A 13,490-nucleotide genomic window follows, 5' to 3' on the forward strand; every position below is an offset into this window, starting at 1 on the left:
CGGTCGGGGCTTCTTGTGGCAAGAGCGTTTTTTGTTTTTTTGGAACAAGGTTTTCTTCCCTCTCTCTGCCTCACTGAAGAATCTCCTCCTCTTTACAAGAGCTGACTTTATGCCGGACTACGGAAGCCCAAGAGGGCAGAGTACGGGGAAAATAGAATCTCGATTTTCAAAAAATAAATCATCTTAAGTATAAAATGAATGAATTGATCGATTGTTGAAATATCGCCCAGCCCTACATGTTAGTAACGTTTCTCTGTTCAGGTGAGTAAAACAGGTGCAGAGGGAGCCATCCTGGATGAAGCAAAGAACATAAACAAGTCTTTGTCTGCTCTGGGAAATGTCATTGCTGCTCTGAGTGAAGGAACGGTGAGTCGTTATCATCTTAGGAGGACCACTGTTAAAGCAGAGGCAACCTGTGTCTCATGGTCAGTTTTTCCTTTTTGCCAGATTTGGTGAGGTTAGCATGTTTGAGGGCTGGAGACAGAACTTTTTAAATTCAATATTTTTAAATACAAGCACAAACTTTTAAAATAGAACTGTGCAATATGTTTAACAAAGGTTACATTCATAAACATTTAACATAGATTTTGTTTTGCTAAAATTAATATAACTTTAATATATGAAAGCCATGGCTAATCTAGAAACTTAAGAGCCTAAGGCTATTTTGAAACCTCTAACAGAATTAGGTTTAAAATTCAAAACAGAAGACATTTAAAAAAAAACACTATTTCTGAAATTGCATCAGACTAAAGATCAAACTCTCTTTGTGATTTTTGAATAACCTCTGTAAAGGCTAGGACTCATTTTAAATGTTGGTTGTGTTCCATGACAGATTAATTGTAAAAGAGACCAAACCACACGCTCACTCTCAAACTTTGCAAAACAATTGAAAACCCATCTCTTTATAAACGATTACTCTTTAATACACCACCCACTTCATAAAACTGTTTTAATTAAGTTGGGATAGAATTGAATTATTTCTTGCTTTTACTTTTCTGTCGTGTGGTTACAGTGAGTGTACAGAAAGGCACCTAGTTAAATAAAATACATTATTATTATTAGGGATGTCTTGATCCGATCATGTGGTCGGAAATCAGGCCTGATCACGTGGTTGATGACTCGACCGAAATCGGACTCCGTTGTCCGATCAGGATTGGATATTTCATTTATTCTTATTATGATCAGCGCTTTATATTTCAATCTTATTATTCCGGATAAATACTCCACTTGAAGTCTGCATGTCATGAACAGATCACAAAATGTTATCACCAGAAAACACAGCAGAAAACGACAGCAGCTCAAGCAGAAGGCTAATGTTCAGTCAAGTTCAGTCAAGATAGCTAGATGACCACAGATTCAGACTTCAGGGATCAATAACTCTTTTATAAACAGGTTAAATTGACTGCAGGTGTCTCTATTGGTTTGTCCTAACACAAACAACTACCTCTAAAGTAGGCACGCGCGTATGTGCAGCTTCGGCGCCGGAACTATCTGCCAGACCTGCTGTTCAGCCTGCGTGCGAGGCTGCAGCGTTCGCTCCTTCTTAGAACGAGCGTAACTAAATCGGTGGATAGTATACATGCGAGCACATCTACTTATATTATAGTCAAGAATTTTCCCTTTAACCTGCTTTTGGATTTTTTCAATCCGTGCAATACAAGCTAGGAAATTTTCCGGATGAAAGCTGCAGTTCACAAAACCACTCGTCAGCTTTAAAAAAAGTTAGTTGTCGTCTAATTTTGCCACAAGTCGATTACTGTTGATGTATTCTTCATCTCCTGTAAATTTCATGAGAAAAAAAAATCAGCAGGTACTGTTTTTTCCTTCACAAGCCTCCGTGTCCAAGAATTAAATGCTGGAACATGAGGTCACGTGACCGAATCTAGCAAGCTGATTGGATGCAAGCGATGTCTACAGGAATACAGGAGCAGATTTCTGTACAATTATTTGATAATATGGAAATGAATATGGATTTAATACCAAATTTGTGACTTAATTCTTGTAGTTCGCTTGATTAGCTTTCCATCAATACCCTCCTTTTGTGGATTGGACAAATAATGAGAAAGTTACGACAATTTAAAGACTAATCTTTCTTTCTGGTCACAGAAATGTCACTGTTTTGATGTTTATTCAGGAATAAAATTATATCCCACTTTTGATCACTTAATGTGCCATAACTTTCTTATTCTTTGAACTATCTTAATGATTTTTATACCGTTGGAATGGTCTCTTTCATCCCTTTGCAGTGATATAAATATCAGAGCAATCAACCTAATTTGAACATTTTTGTCACATACCTATCTAAAGCCATTTCAACAGAAATAGTTTTTTTTTCTTTTTAATGTGAAGCTCTTCATGCAGCAGACAGATGGCTACACAGCAGCTGCTAACTGCTACATGCTAGCGCCGTGATTTAACTCCTTAGGACCCGAGCTGTCCTTTGATATGCCTGTTTTATTTATCTGACAGAGAAATAACAATTAAGAAAATTAACTACTGTGGTAATAAAACTGAAAATGTGATGTCTTAAGAACTTAAAAAATAAGCACATAACCTTAAAAATAACTAAATAAATAAAACTAATAAATAAAACTAATAATGATATCAGCTATTCATGAACACTCATCAAATTTTATGCTAAAACAAAATCATAATTTATTTTTAAGAATTTTAAATGAGGACAGGAATCACATTTGGTCAAAAATGTTCAATAGCTCTAAAGATGTTAAAGCTAAAGTCACTAAACTTTATCACATGACTAATTATCACTTATACAACAAGAAAATTGTATTTTTTTTCAAGTTTATATTTGCTCTATTTTTATTTGTTTATTAAAGCTACTTCACAGAAGTGTTTTATTTAAGTTTTTAATGATAGAAGAAGGTTATTGAAGTATAAATAAGGGACAACACATATCTGTTTATTCAATTTGTTCATGTTTAAGTGTTACAGAAGTATCGGATCAGGACTCGGTATCTGCAAATCCACAAAATCCAATGACTCGGAATCGGATAAGGCCCAAAAAAACCTGATTGAGACATCCCTAATTATTATTAGTTGTTCTTAGTTTGAAAGCTATCATTTTGAAATTGCACATTGACATCAAACTCTGCCACAATCAGTTCCACAGGAGTATGACTCTGCTTTCATTGGTCATCACATTACAGACCAGTTCAGTGGGGGGGAGAGTCTGACTGGCTGCAGTGCTGCTGCCCTCTTCTGGTACTTTGTTAGTTAGATTTTCTGGGTGCATTTATCTAATGCTACTGCCAACAGTGCTGATGGCCATATATGACAATCCTATCCTATCAATCCTATCTTTTTTTTTCTGTGTGTCTCGAGAGCCTTGAGGTAAAATCAATGACCTGGGATTATCTTGAAGGATTTGTCCTCATGGCCGTTTTTTCTGGCTCTTTCTTACAGAAAGGACATGTTCCATACCGAGACAGTAAGATGACTCGAATCCTGCAAGATTCACTGGGAGGAAATTGTCGAACCACTATTATCATATGTTGTTCACCATCCGTTTATAATGAAGCTGAAACCAAGTCCACCCTTATGTTCGGACAGAGGTAGTAGAGGACCCCTCATCAAAATGTCAGTCATTGAAAAACATATGTAGACATTTCTGTGTTGAATTTTAAGTTGGCAGGGATAGTGTGTCTGCCCTGTTTGCTCATGGAAATGTTAAGACCAGCCCCTTCCTATTTACAGGAGAGCTTGTGTCATTTCTGTTTTTAAGAAAATCCAGCTGACATTCATCCTCTTCTGCACCTGGGAGCTTCCTACCAGGACAAACGTACCTAGTTCTAGGGGTGTTGCGGATCACGGATTATCCGTGGTCCGTACGGATCAGAAGCCACGGTTCGGGACACGGTTCGGACACGTGTGTACCGCGGACCACTCCGACCCCCACCCCCAGCGAGCGCACACACCTTGGGCTCTCATAATTTTAATCATTGTCCGTTCACATCAATGAAATTCTGTCAAATTCCTGTAAATCCTCTTTGTTTTGACCAGCGCTGAAGTAACAGCTTCTCGGTTATTTCTTAAAGTCTGTTCCTGAATCTCCCGCTGCGTGTGGGCGGAGCTTTCAGAGCTTTTCCTGCATAGAGAATTTGGTGTCGGCCGCCACCAGCTCCTGGAAAAGGGGGGATGTGGCTGATTCTAGGAGCCCAGACTGAGAGAGAGTCCACGGAGACCCGAATGATGACAAAATGATACAACAGAAAAAATAATTTCAGTAAACCAATAACCAATATATAATCGCAAATATTTTGATTTTAATGTCAAGGTAACAATAATTATATATTTTGTTTTGGAAACATCGTCTGTGGACCCCCCTTCCTCTTAATTGAAAATGGTTCGGTCCGACTGGACTATTCTTCCACAGCTGTTTGTTACCGTCAGACCCACAGAGTTTAAGGGAGAGAAGACACGCTTTAAAATCAGGAGTTTAAACACCTGATTTAGAGGAGAACCTCCGTGAAAAAAGAAAAAAGGAGACAGTCTGTCTATTGCCGCGCGGAAAGGAGAGAGTGCTCGTAAACGGACAAGGGGGCGGGGCCATGAATTTGAGGGTTTCTTCTGAAGCTTTTGTATGGAGCTTCAAACTAGAATAATTTGTTGTTTTATTGTGTATCAAAATTAGGCTTGTTAGTTACATTTCTGTTTTATAATGAGGTGATCTATAGTAAAATATGTAAATTGAAAGAATGTTCAATAAAGTTACATAATAATAATAATAAAATAAACTTGTTAAGGTATACAAATCTGAAGTCCCCACGAGACACCACCACCTTATTTTAAGCCAGGAAAAACCCTGCAGCTTCCGTCACAAACTTTACTCAACTTGACGCGGATGGATAGATATCAGGTTTATTTAATGTTAAGACCTGAATAAAAGCATCAGTACACGTTTCAATTTCTGGATTCAAAGAATACATCCGTAATGGACATGATTTTATGGCAAGCCAAAAAGATCACCAGGAAAAGCGGGTGCAACAGTGCCACGTTTTACAGATAATTATTATTATTTTAAATATTTAAATGTCCCCATTTGGCGAGTGGGATCAGAACATTTGTATTTCAAGTGAACACCAGATAGATTTGGTATTTTCAAAACTATTTTTAAGCATTCTTTTCTCTGTTTTTGTAGATTTGTATGTATTCAGAAACTACAAGTTTTAGCATTTTGCTTGTGTTCAAACTTTAAAGATTTTTTGTTTTAATAAATAGGCCTCAGTGAGCAAAAGTTTTGAACTTTTGTGTAAGGGAAGTACTTTATATTCATTTTGAATATATGATTTGAAACGTTTCCAAAAATTAATTTAGCTTTCATGTTGTTGTTGTTGTTGTTGTTGTTGTTGGTGGTGTTTTTTTTGTTGTTGTTTTTTTTAACTTTTTACTGATCCGAAAAGTGATCCGAACCGTGACCCTAAAACCGTGACACGATCCGAACCGTGAGTTTTGTGATCCGCAACACCCCTACCTAGTTCTATTTGCATCTCATGCTACTGTCACACTTGGCTGGGGAACACGCCTTCCAGACCACTAACAATGAAAAGTCTATGTGAATGTGCATTTCAGGATTCTGCGTTTAAACCTTTAATATTTGAAGTCCATTTTCGGGCTCTACATGCATAGCGTACATCCATTGAATGCACGTTAAAAGTTAAACCAGTTAAACTTTGAGCAGTCAGGACTCAGATTTGGTTGTGACAGTTTGGTTGTGTCTTTTTTAAACATGGAAGTATCAACTGTTTGACAACTGATCATGAAGGAGGAATAAATAACTGCAGTTTGTTCCCTGCTGGAATTCCATGACACTAAATGTTTTGGAGTAGAGCTGTAAAAGAGAAAGCCTGAAACTCTCGGCTAAGATAAGGTAGCTGTCAAAAAGAAACGTATTCATGAAGAAAAAGTTGTGCATACATTTATATTTTGTGCACAACTTTGCAGAAAAACTGAATACAAAATTTAGTTTTATGTTTAACGTGTCCCTTTTGAATACGACTTTTCTTTGTTTTGAATACAAATTTTTCCTGTTCACAAACTGTCAGACATGCATCACAAGGTCACAGACTCACACATAGACATGGACATGGAAAATAAGCATGCTTGCTCTGACACCATACCATGAATTAAATTCTCCAAACCTCTCGGAATTTGTTCACAGCAGATTCATAATTTTTCATGCAATTCATGGGGATTTCAAATACTTTTAGTGTTTGACTACAAACGACTAAGAGTAAAAGATGTCTGTCTGCTTGTACATTTGATGCTGTATTTAAGGGCCAAAACCATAAAGAACACAGTGTCTGTGAATCTGGAGCTGACTGCTGAGGAATGGAAGAAGAAGTACGAAAAAGAGAAAGAGAAGAACAAGAATCTGAGCATTATGATCCAGAAGCTGGAAAGTGAGCTGAAAAGATGGAGAAAAGGTCAGAAACTGAAATTTTTCATCATTTTTCATTAGTTATGTTTGTTTTTGTTTTTTTAGAATGAGTTCTGAATTCAAAGCAAAACATTAAACAGATTCAATAAAATTACTGATATTGAAGAATTCAAAAGGTTTTGCCTAGATATAGAGCATTGGACCTTTGCCAAAGCAGAAGGGGAGCAGTTGGGAAACGTGTGGCAAACAAACTACATACCAGACAACAGGAGTGTTATGACTGATGCTTGTACTGGAGACACAGTTGTTGTGTCATCAGCTCTGTCATGATTTAACATCAGAATGAATCTATAGCCTCTCAGGCAAACACGTACATGGACATCAGGTTCTGGTTGCTTTTCCACAGCAGTTCATTCTGCTTAACTGGAAACATGTGACGACATTCTTAGATGGTTAGTTCAAATATAAGCTCAGGTCCTCAGAGGATGGACAAACTGTGAGAAACTGCTGCTCTGACCGGAGAAACGACTTTTCACCAGAGACCTGATCATTTATTGCATGAGCAGCGATGAACTACGGACAACTGCACACAGGAAAGAGCCTGATATGTTGATATCAGGCCACAATTGACAATCTAATAACTCTACGTGAAGAAGATGTGTTGCACTGCATGAGGCAAATGGTGGTGACACCAGATACTGACTGGTTCTGGGTCCCTAGACCCCCAATAAGGCAAAAAAAACTGAACATTTCAGGACTAATCATGATGTCAGATCAGCATCTTGATGTGGCACACCTGTGAGGTGGGATGGATTATCTCAGCAAAGCAGAAGTGCTCACTATCACACATTTAGACAGATTTGTGAACAACGTTTGAGAGAAATGGTAATATTGTGTATCTGGAATAATTTTAGATCTTTAAGTCCATCTCATGACAAATGGGAGCAAAAACAAAAGTGTTGCGTTTATATTTTTGTTGAGTGTAAATAGACCATTTTATTATTTATGTAAAATTGCTTCAAACAACGTCTAGTTTCACGCTTTGTCAATCTATACCAGGGGTCACCAACACGTCGCCCGCGGGCGCCAGGTCGCCCGCGAGCTCCACATCAGTCGCCCGCAGGCCTCTTCTAAAAATAGCACAACTCACTTGTGAGCTGCTCGAAAATTTTATTTTATTGTGATGCAATTTTTTTAAATCACACCTGCCTTTATAAAGAATTAAAAATTAAAACATCTTAAAGATATATGTTCATTATTTCTGAAGCCAAAAACGGCCGGTCCCACTATTTTTCTTTTTTTAAATCGTTTTCTCCTTAACGAGATAATCAATAGTTGCATTTCCATTAACTCTGAAATTTCGCAAATTGGAATTTGGATAATAAATTCTCCTAATGGAAACACCACAGTTTCGAAAAAACTGGCATTTTTCAAAAAAAAAAAATTTTTTTTTTTTGCAAAACTATAATGGAAACACTTTTTTCTAAATAAATGCGCTTCTCGGCATGAAGTGTCTGATCTGAGCGCTGCACAGCCGGCGCACCGAGAGGTCCCGCAGCGTCAAAGCGCTTTAATAATTGCGGGTCATACAGAATCGCACAGGATCTCCTCCTTCTCCTTTCCTCATCGCTTCATCTACTGACGCACTTTTGCAGCTTGGAGTCTGAAGTCTCGTGAGCGCGAGCGCCGTGACAGAAACTCTAATTTATGTTGTCGTGTTTTCAGACAGAAAAAAGGTCCAGGTGCTTATTTGCTGCTTTTTCTTTTAACCACTGAACAGACTTCTCCCTCTTCTGCGTCAAGCTGCGCTGCACGCGCGCCCCAGACAGAGCTGTGACGTCACCCACATGCTCCTTTTAGTGAATCAAAAAAAAAAATACTTGTTGTCGTTCATCGCCGTGTTTTTAATGACTTATCGCGTGAGTTGGTTTGTGTTTTATCGCAAAATTACAATTTAAGGGAAACAGTGTCACTTCGAAACGTTTTTTTTTTTTAAAATTCCTAGAATTTCCATAAAGCTTTGCGCAAATGTGTGATGGAAACGCAGCTAATAACAAAGAATGAGGCGTCCCCTTCTCCCTTTCCCACACGGAGACATCGGGAATATTTGATTATTAGTTATCTTTAATGGAAACACAGAACACAGAAAAAAAAACCTCAAATTTTTCGAAAAAAAAGTTATTGCGTGTAGAGGAGCTGGTTTTGGGGGCGTTTTGAAACGGATGGATACTTTTCGCAGAACTGTAATGGAAATTTACTTTTTTCTAATTAAATGCACTTCTGAAGTGTCTGTCCGAGTACAGAACAGCGGACGCACTGCTGTGACGTCACTCAAATGCTCCTTTTTAGACGATCAAATAAAAAAAAAACACATATTGCCGTGTTTATAATGACTTATCGCGTGAGTTGGTTTGTGTTTTATCGCTTTATTATGAAACCGTATGATTGCGATACTGTTTTTTCTAAATTCCTAGAATTTGGTTAAAGTTTCATGTGTAATGAAACAGAACCCAGAGCTGCTGAGTGTTTCTGAATGGTGCGTTCACTGAGCCCCGGATATCGGCAGTAAAACGAAGCAGTTTATCAGAGAAAACATAGAACACCGGCACTGATCAGGATATAATCGAGCGATTAAATAGTGTCGACGTTTTCTCTGAAAAAACTGATTTGTTTTGCTGCGGGTTGTTTAAAAATGACAAAGTTTAGCGGACTGGGTTGGGCCGAGTGGCTGTTCGCTTATGTCCAGAGGTCAGTGAACGCATCATGAGCAGATTCTTATCTGCTGTGGGATCTGAAAATCAACCTGTTCGGAGGTTTAAGGAAAATGAAGTGATCGGTTCATGAGACTGAATTAAAGCGTTTGAGGAGGGTATCCACTAATAATAGCTATAATTAGTTAATAATTTTTAATTAATAATTAATTAATAAGTTATAATTTTGTTAAAAACATTTCATTTGATCATTACCTCAAAATGTGACAAGATCTGTTGAGATTAGTAAAGTTCTGAATATTGATATCTGTTTCCTAGCTTGTTGTCATTATTGATAATTATGCTAAGAAATCAGTGTCTTCACATAGAGAAGTATCATTATTATTATTAATAATGAATAACTAAAGGCAAACTAAGCAAATTTATTATTTCAAACTGGTAGCCCTTCGTATGATTCAGTACCCATGAAGTAGCCCGCAGTTTCAAAAAGGTTGGTGACCCCTGGTCTTTACCCATAAACCAGAAGTAACTCTGCACACTGACGGTGATGTCGCCATTGTGTCTGACATCCCTGTGAAAAGGGTCTATATAGCACACTGATTTGAAACATGGTTAACTCGAGTAAATTCATTCTTACTCTGGTTTTCCAAAGACACTGAAATTCACAGAAATTGCATGAATTATCTCCGCTTTCTGAAGCTGCTCCAGTCTCACTGGGGGTGACAGTGATGCTGGACAAACAGTTCATTAGTCCATCACAGATTCATTTCATTCAGGGCAGATTCTTTTTTTTCTTGTGGATATAAAGCTGACCGGATTTGAATGATGTGTTTTGTAGGTGAGTCTGTACCTGTGGAGGAGCAGCTGAGCAGCAGAAACAAGAAGAACAGCAGTGAGACCACAGTGCTCACAGAGAGTGTTGCTCCACCCACTGAAGAGGAGAAAATGCAGTATGAGAAGCTCATCACCGACCTGTACCAGCAACTGGATGATAAAGTGGGTTCAGCTCCACCCAATCAGAGGCTTTGTTGCTATATTTAGTAATATTACGGATTTTCCTGATGACTCTGAGCAGAAAGTATTGTGCAGGTGTTTTCATGTTACTGGAAACTGGATAATCTTTCTGAAACCTTTGTACAAACTGCCCTTATGGGTAGATACAGGCTGTGAGGGAAAAATGGACAAACCTGCACTGGTGGCCCTAAGAAAAGTTAAGATTTTAGTCAACCCAGTAAACCCATAGAGAGAAAATGTTTTCTACACATTTGTCTATGGGCACGCTGCAGGTGACAGGGTGACAGTGAACACCTAAACAGCACGTAAGGGTAAGTCAGGGGGACCAGGTGAGACGCAGGGATGTCGTTTGGGTTTCTCACTTCATCAACCTCTCCAAACCCCGTGCTCTGCACAAGCAGTCCATTAGTGCTGCTCACAGGATAAGAGTGTGCTCGTTACTGCAGCCTGACTGCTAGAAACCAGGACATGAGATCATCAGACTGTAGTTTGTGTGGAAGTCCTACAGGCATCTGTGAATCACGTATACACTCCGTGCATGCATGCGGTCATTAAGGAGCCAGTACTCACACGTACCTAACCACTAGATTGTTGTGTAAACGACACCCTACATCATTTGTGTGTAACTTCCATTATCCTTCAATACTTCAAGGTACACCATTCACACACACACAACAATGGTACAATGGTCTGTGGACATTAAACCAGTCTGTAGACATTAAACAAGTTTGTGGACATTAAACTGGTCTGTGGACATTAAACCGGTCGGCGTACATTAAACCGGTCTGTGGACATTAAACCGGTCTGTGGACATTAAACCAGTCTGTGGACCTTAAACTGATCTATAGACATTAAAGCGGCCTGTGGACATTAAACTGGTCTGTGGACATTAAACCGGTCTGTGGACATTAAACCAGTCTGTCGACCTTAAACCAGTCTGTAGACATTGAACTGGTCTGTGGACATTAAACCAGTCTGTAGACATTAAACTGGTCTGTGGACATTAAACCAGTCTGTAGACATTAAACAAGTCTGTGGACATTAAACTGGTCTGTGGACATTAAACCGGTCGGCGGAGATTAAACCGGTCTGTGGACATTAAACTGGTCTGTGGACATTAAACCAGTCTGTGGACATTAAACCGGTCTGTGGACATTAAACTGGTCTGTGGACATTAAACCGGTCGGCGGACATTAAACCGGTCTGTGGACATTAAATCAGTCTGTGGACCTTAAACTGATCTATAGACATTAAACTGGCCTGTGGACATTAAACTGTTCTGTGGACATTAAACCGGTCTGTGGACATTAAACTGGTCTGTGGACATTAAACCGGTCTGTGGACATTAAACTGGTCTGTGGACATTAAACTGTTCTGTGGACATTAAACCGGTCTGTGGACCTTAAAGTGATCTATAGACATTAAACCGGTCTGTAGACATTAAACCGGTCTGTTGAGATTGAACTGGTCTGTCGACCTTAAACTGGTCTGTCGACCTTAAACCAGTCTGTGGACATTGAACCGGTCTGTAGACATTAAACTGGTCTGTGGACATTAAACCAGTCTGTAGACGTTAAACCGGTCGGTGGACATTAAACCAGTCTGTGGGCACTGAACTGGTCTGTAGACACTGAACAGGTCTGTGGCTACTGAACTGGTCAGTTGCCTGAAGGATTTGGAGACCACCGTTATATTGCATTTCACAATGATGCACAGTGAGGCTGTCACTATTCCATATTCACAGACATGGTTAAATAATCTTGCAGCTTTAAGGACAACCGGTCACTACTTTTATTACTAAGGAGTTTGCAACACTTGGTGACTTTTTTTTTATTTCTGTAAACTGTTAACCTTATAAAAATCTTCTCTACAGGATGATGAAATTAACCAGCAGAGTCAGATGTGTGAAAACCTTAAACAGCAGCTCATGGATCAGGATGAGGTACGCTTCTTTAGAAACAACCTATCAATGTCTACTTAACTGTTCATAAGTACTGAATGCTCCACCCACAGCTGCTGACCGCCAGCCGTCAGGACTACCAGCAGTTGCAAGAAACACTGTGTCAGCTGCAGAAGGACAGTGAGTCAGCTAAAGAAGAGGTGAAGGAGGTCCTCCAGGCTCTGGAAGAGCTTGCTGTTAACTATGACCACAAGAGCCAGGAGGTGGAGACAAAGACTCAGTCCATCCACCAGCTGAATGAGGAGATTGGACTCAAAGCTGTAAGTTCTCCTGGACAGAATATGAGGCATTCTGGAACCCTTTGGTGAATTTCTCCATGTCTTGTGGTCTCAGGCAGCTCTGGAGGTAGCTGAAAGGGACTCATCCACAAAGCAAGAGCTCATTTTGTACCATAAGAAGAGGTCTTCAGAGATCCTCAACCTGCTGCTTAGAGAGCTGGGTGAAATGAGCAGCATCCTTGGAACAAGCGAGCTCAGAATTGTAAGACCCCTTGTTTTCATGTACACACTGCATGTCGATCAGTGCTGAGTCTGATTCACTCAGACAGCAGTGATAAAGAAGGTTTTCAAGTAGTTTTAGTATTTTTGCAGATGCCTCCCTTGTTTCCATTGTCAGATATTAGCATAGATCCTGGATAAGTTTCTTCTAGTGCAGATCTCTCCATATCAGCTGTTTGTAGAAAATAATCTGGGTTTACCTCTTCAGAGCAAAGACGTTCATCTATTACTCCAATCTGATAAGCTTGCCGCTTTCTGAAAGGCTGCTAAACTGACACCATCATGTCACCATCATTGACATTAGGGGTGTGTAGTGGCAAGAATCTGGTGATACGATACATATCCCAATATATGCCTCACGATACGATATGTATCGTGATATATCCCAAGACTATACCAAAGCAATTTTTCACTTTTTGTCAAGAATATGACTTGAATTGAATCCACCTGAATTTTAATGTCTGTCATTGTAATAAAATGGTCAAATTAATTTCATTTCATGATCACAGCATTAAGCACAGCAGCTGGATCTCTTATACAAGTTGCTTTTACCCAGAAATTCATGCTGCTTTTCTTTTGGTAAATTACAAAATATTTGTTTTTTTCAAGGGAACAGTCAACATTATGTGATTTCAACAACAAAACATTTTTCAGTATAAGAAAAAATAGAATGAATGTGCTTTAACTAACAAGTTTCTAAAAATGTGATTGCAAGATTAGTAAATCTAGCATTTTAACGGTTCATTAACCTGAACAGTGTTTCAAAAATGAAGGGAAAACAAACCGATTCTTTCCAGAAACATTTCAGTGTGATGACAGGATGAATGTGACTAACATGCTTTATTTACATGACAGTCAGCAACGTGGCTCAGAGTTTCAGTTTAGTACCCATTTCAAGTCAAAACAAAGTA

The 13,490-nt window shown here is 39.0% G+C and overlaps 1 protein-coding gene across 4 annotated transcripts in view; it reads left to right on the forward strand.

Moving 5' to 3' along the window:
• Positions 1–13,490, forward strand: part of LOC112139873 (kinesin heavy chain) — a 65,224-nt gene that overhangs the window by 29,702 nt on the left and 22,032 nt on the right. For all 4 annotated transcript variants that reach the window (XM_036211997.1, XM_036211998.1, XM_024262710.2 and 1 more), the window contains 7 exons: positions 262–366; positions 3,424–3,572; positions 6,295–6,443; positions 9,947–10,104; positions 11,996–12,064; positions 12,136–12,342; positions 12,416–12,562. In XM_036211997.1, coding sequence (XP_036067890.1) covers positions 262–366; positions 3,424–3,572; positions 6,295–6,443; positions 9,947–10,104; positions 11,996–12,064; positions 12,136–12,342; positions 12,416–12,562 — 984 coding nt within the window. The remainder of the gene's footprint in view (positions 1–261; positions 367–3,423; positions 3,573–6,294; positions 6,444–9,946; positions 10,105–11,995; positions 12,065–12,135; positions 12,343–12,415; positions 12,563–13,490) is intronic.

The sequence above is a fragment of the Oryzias melastigma genome, linkage group LG5 (assembly GCF_002922805.2).
Source record: "Oryzias melastigma strain HK-1 linkage group LG5, ASM292280v2, whole genome shotgun sequence".
Taxonomy (NCBI): domain Eukaryota; kingdom Metazoa; phylum Chordata; class Actinopteri; order Beloniformes; family Adrianichthyidae; genus Oryzias; species Oryzias melastigma.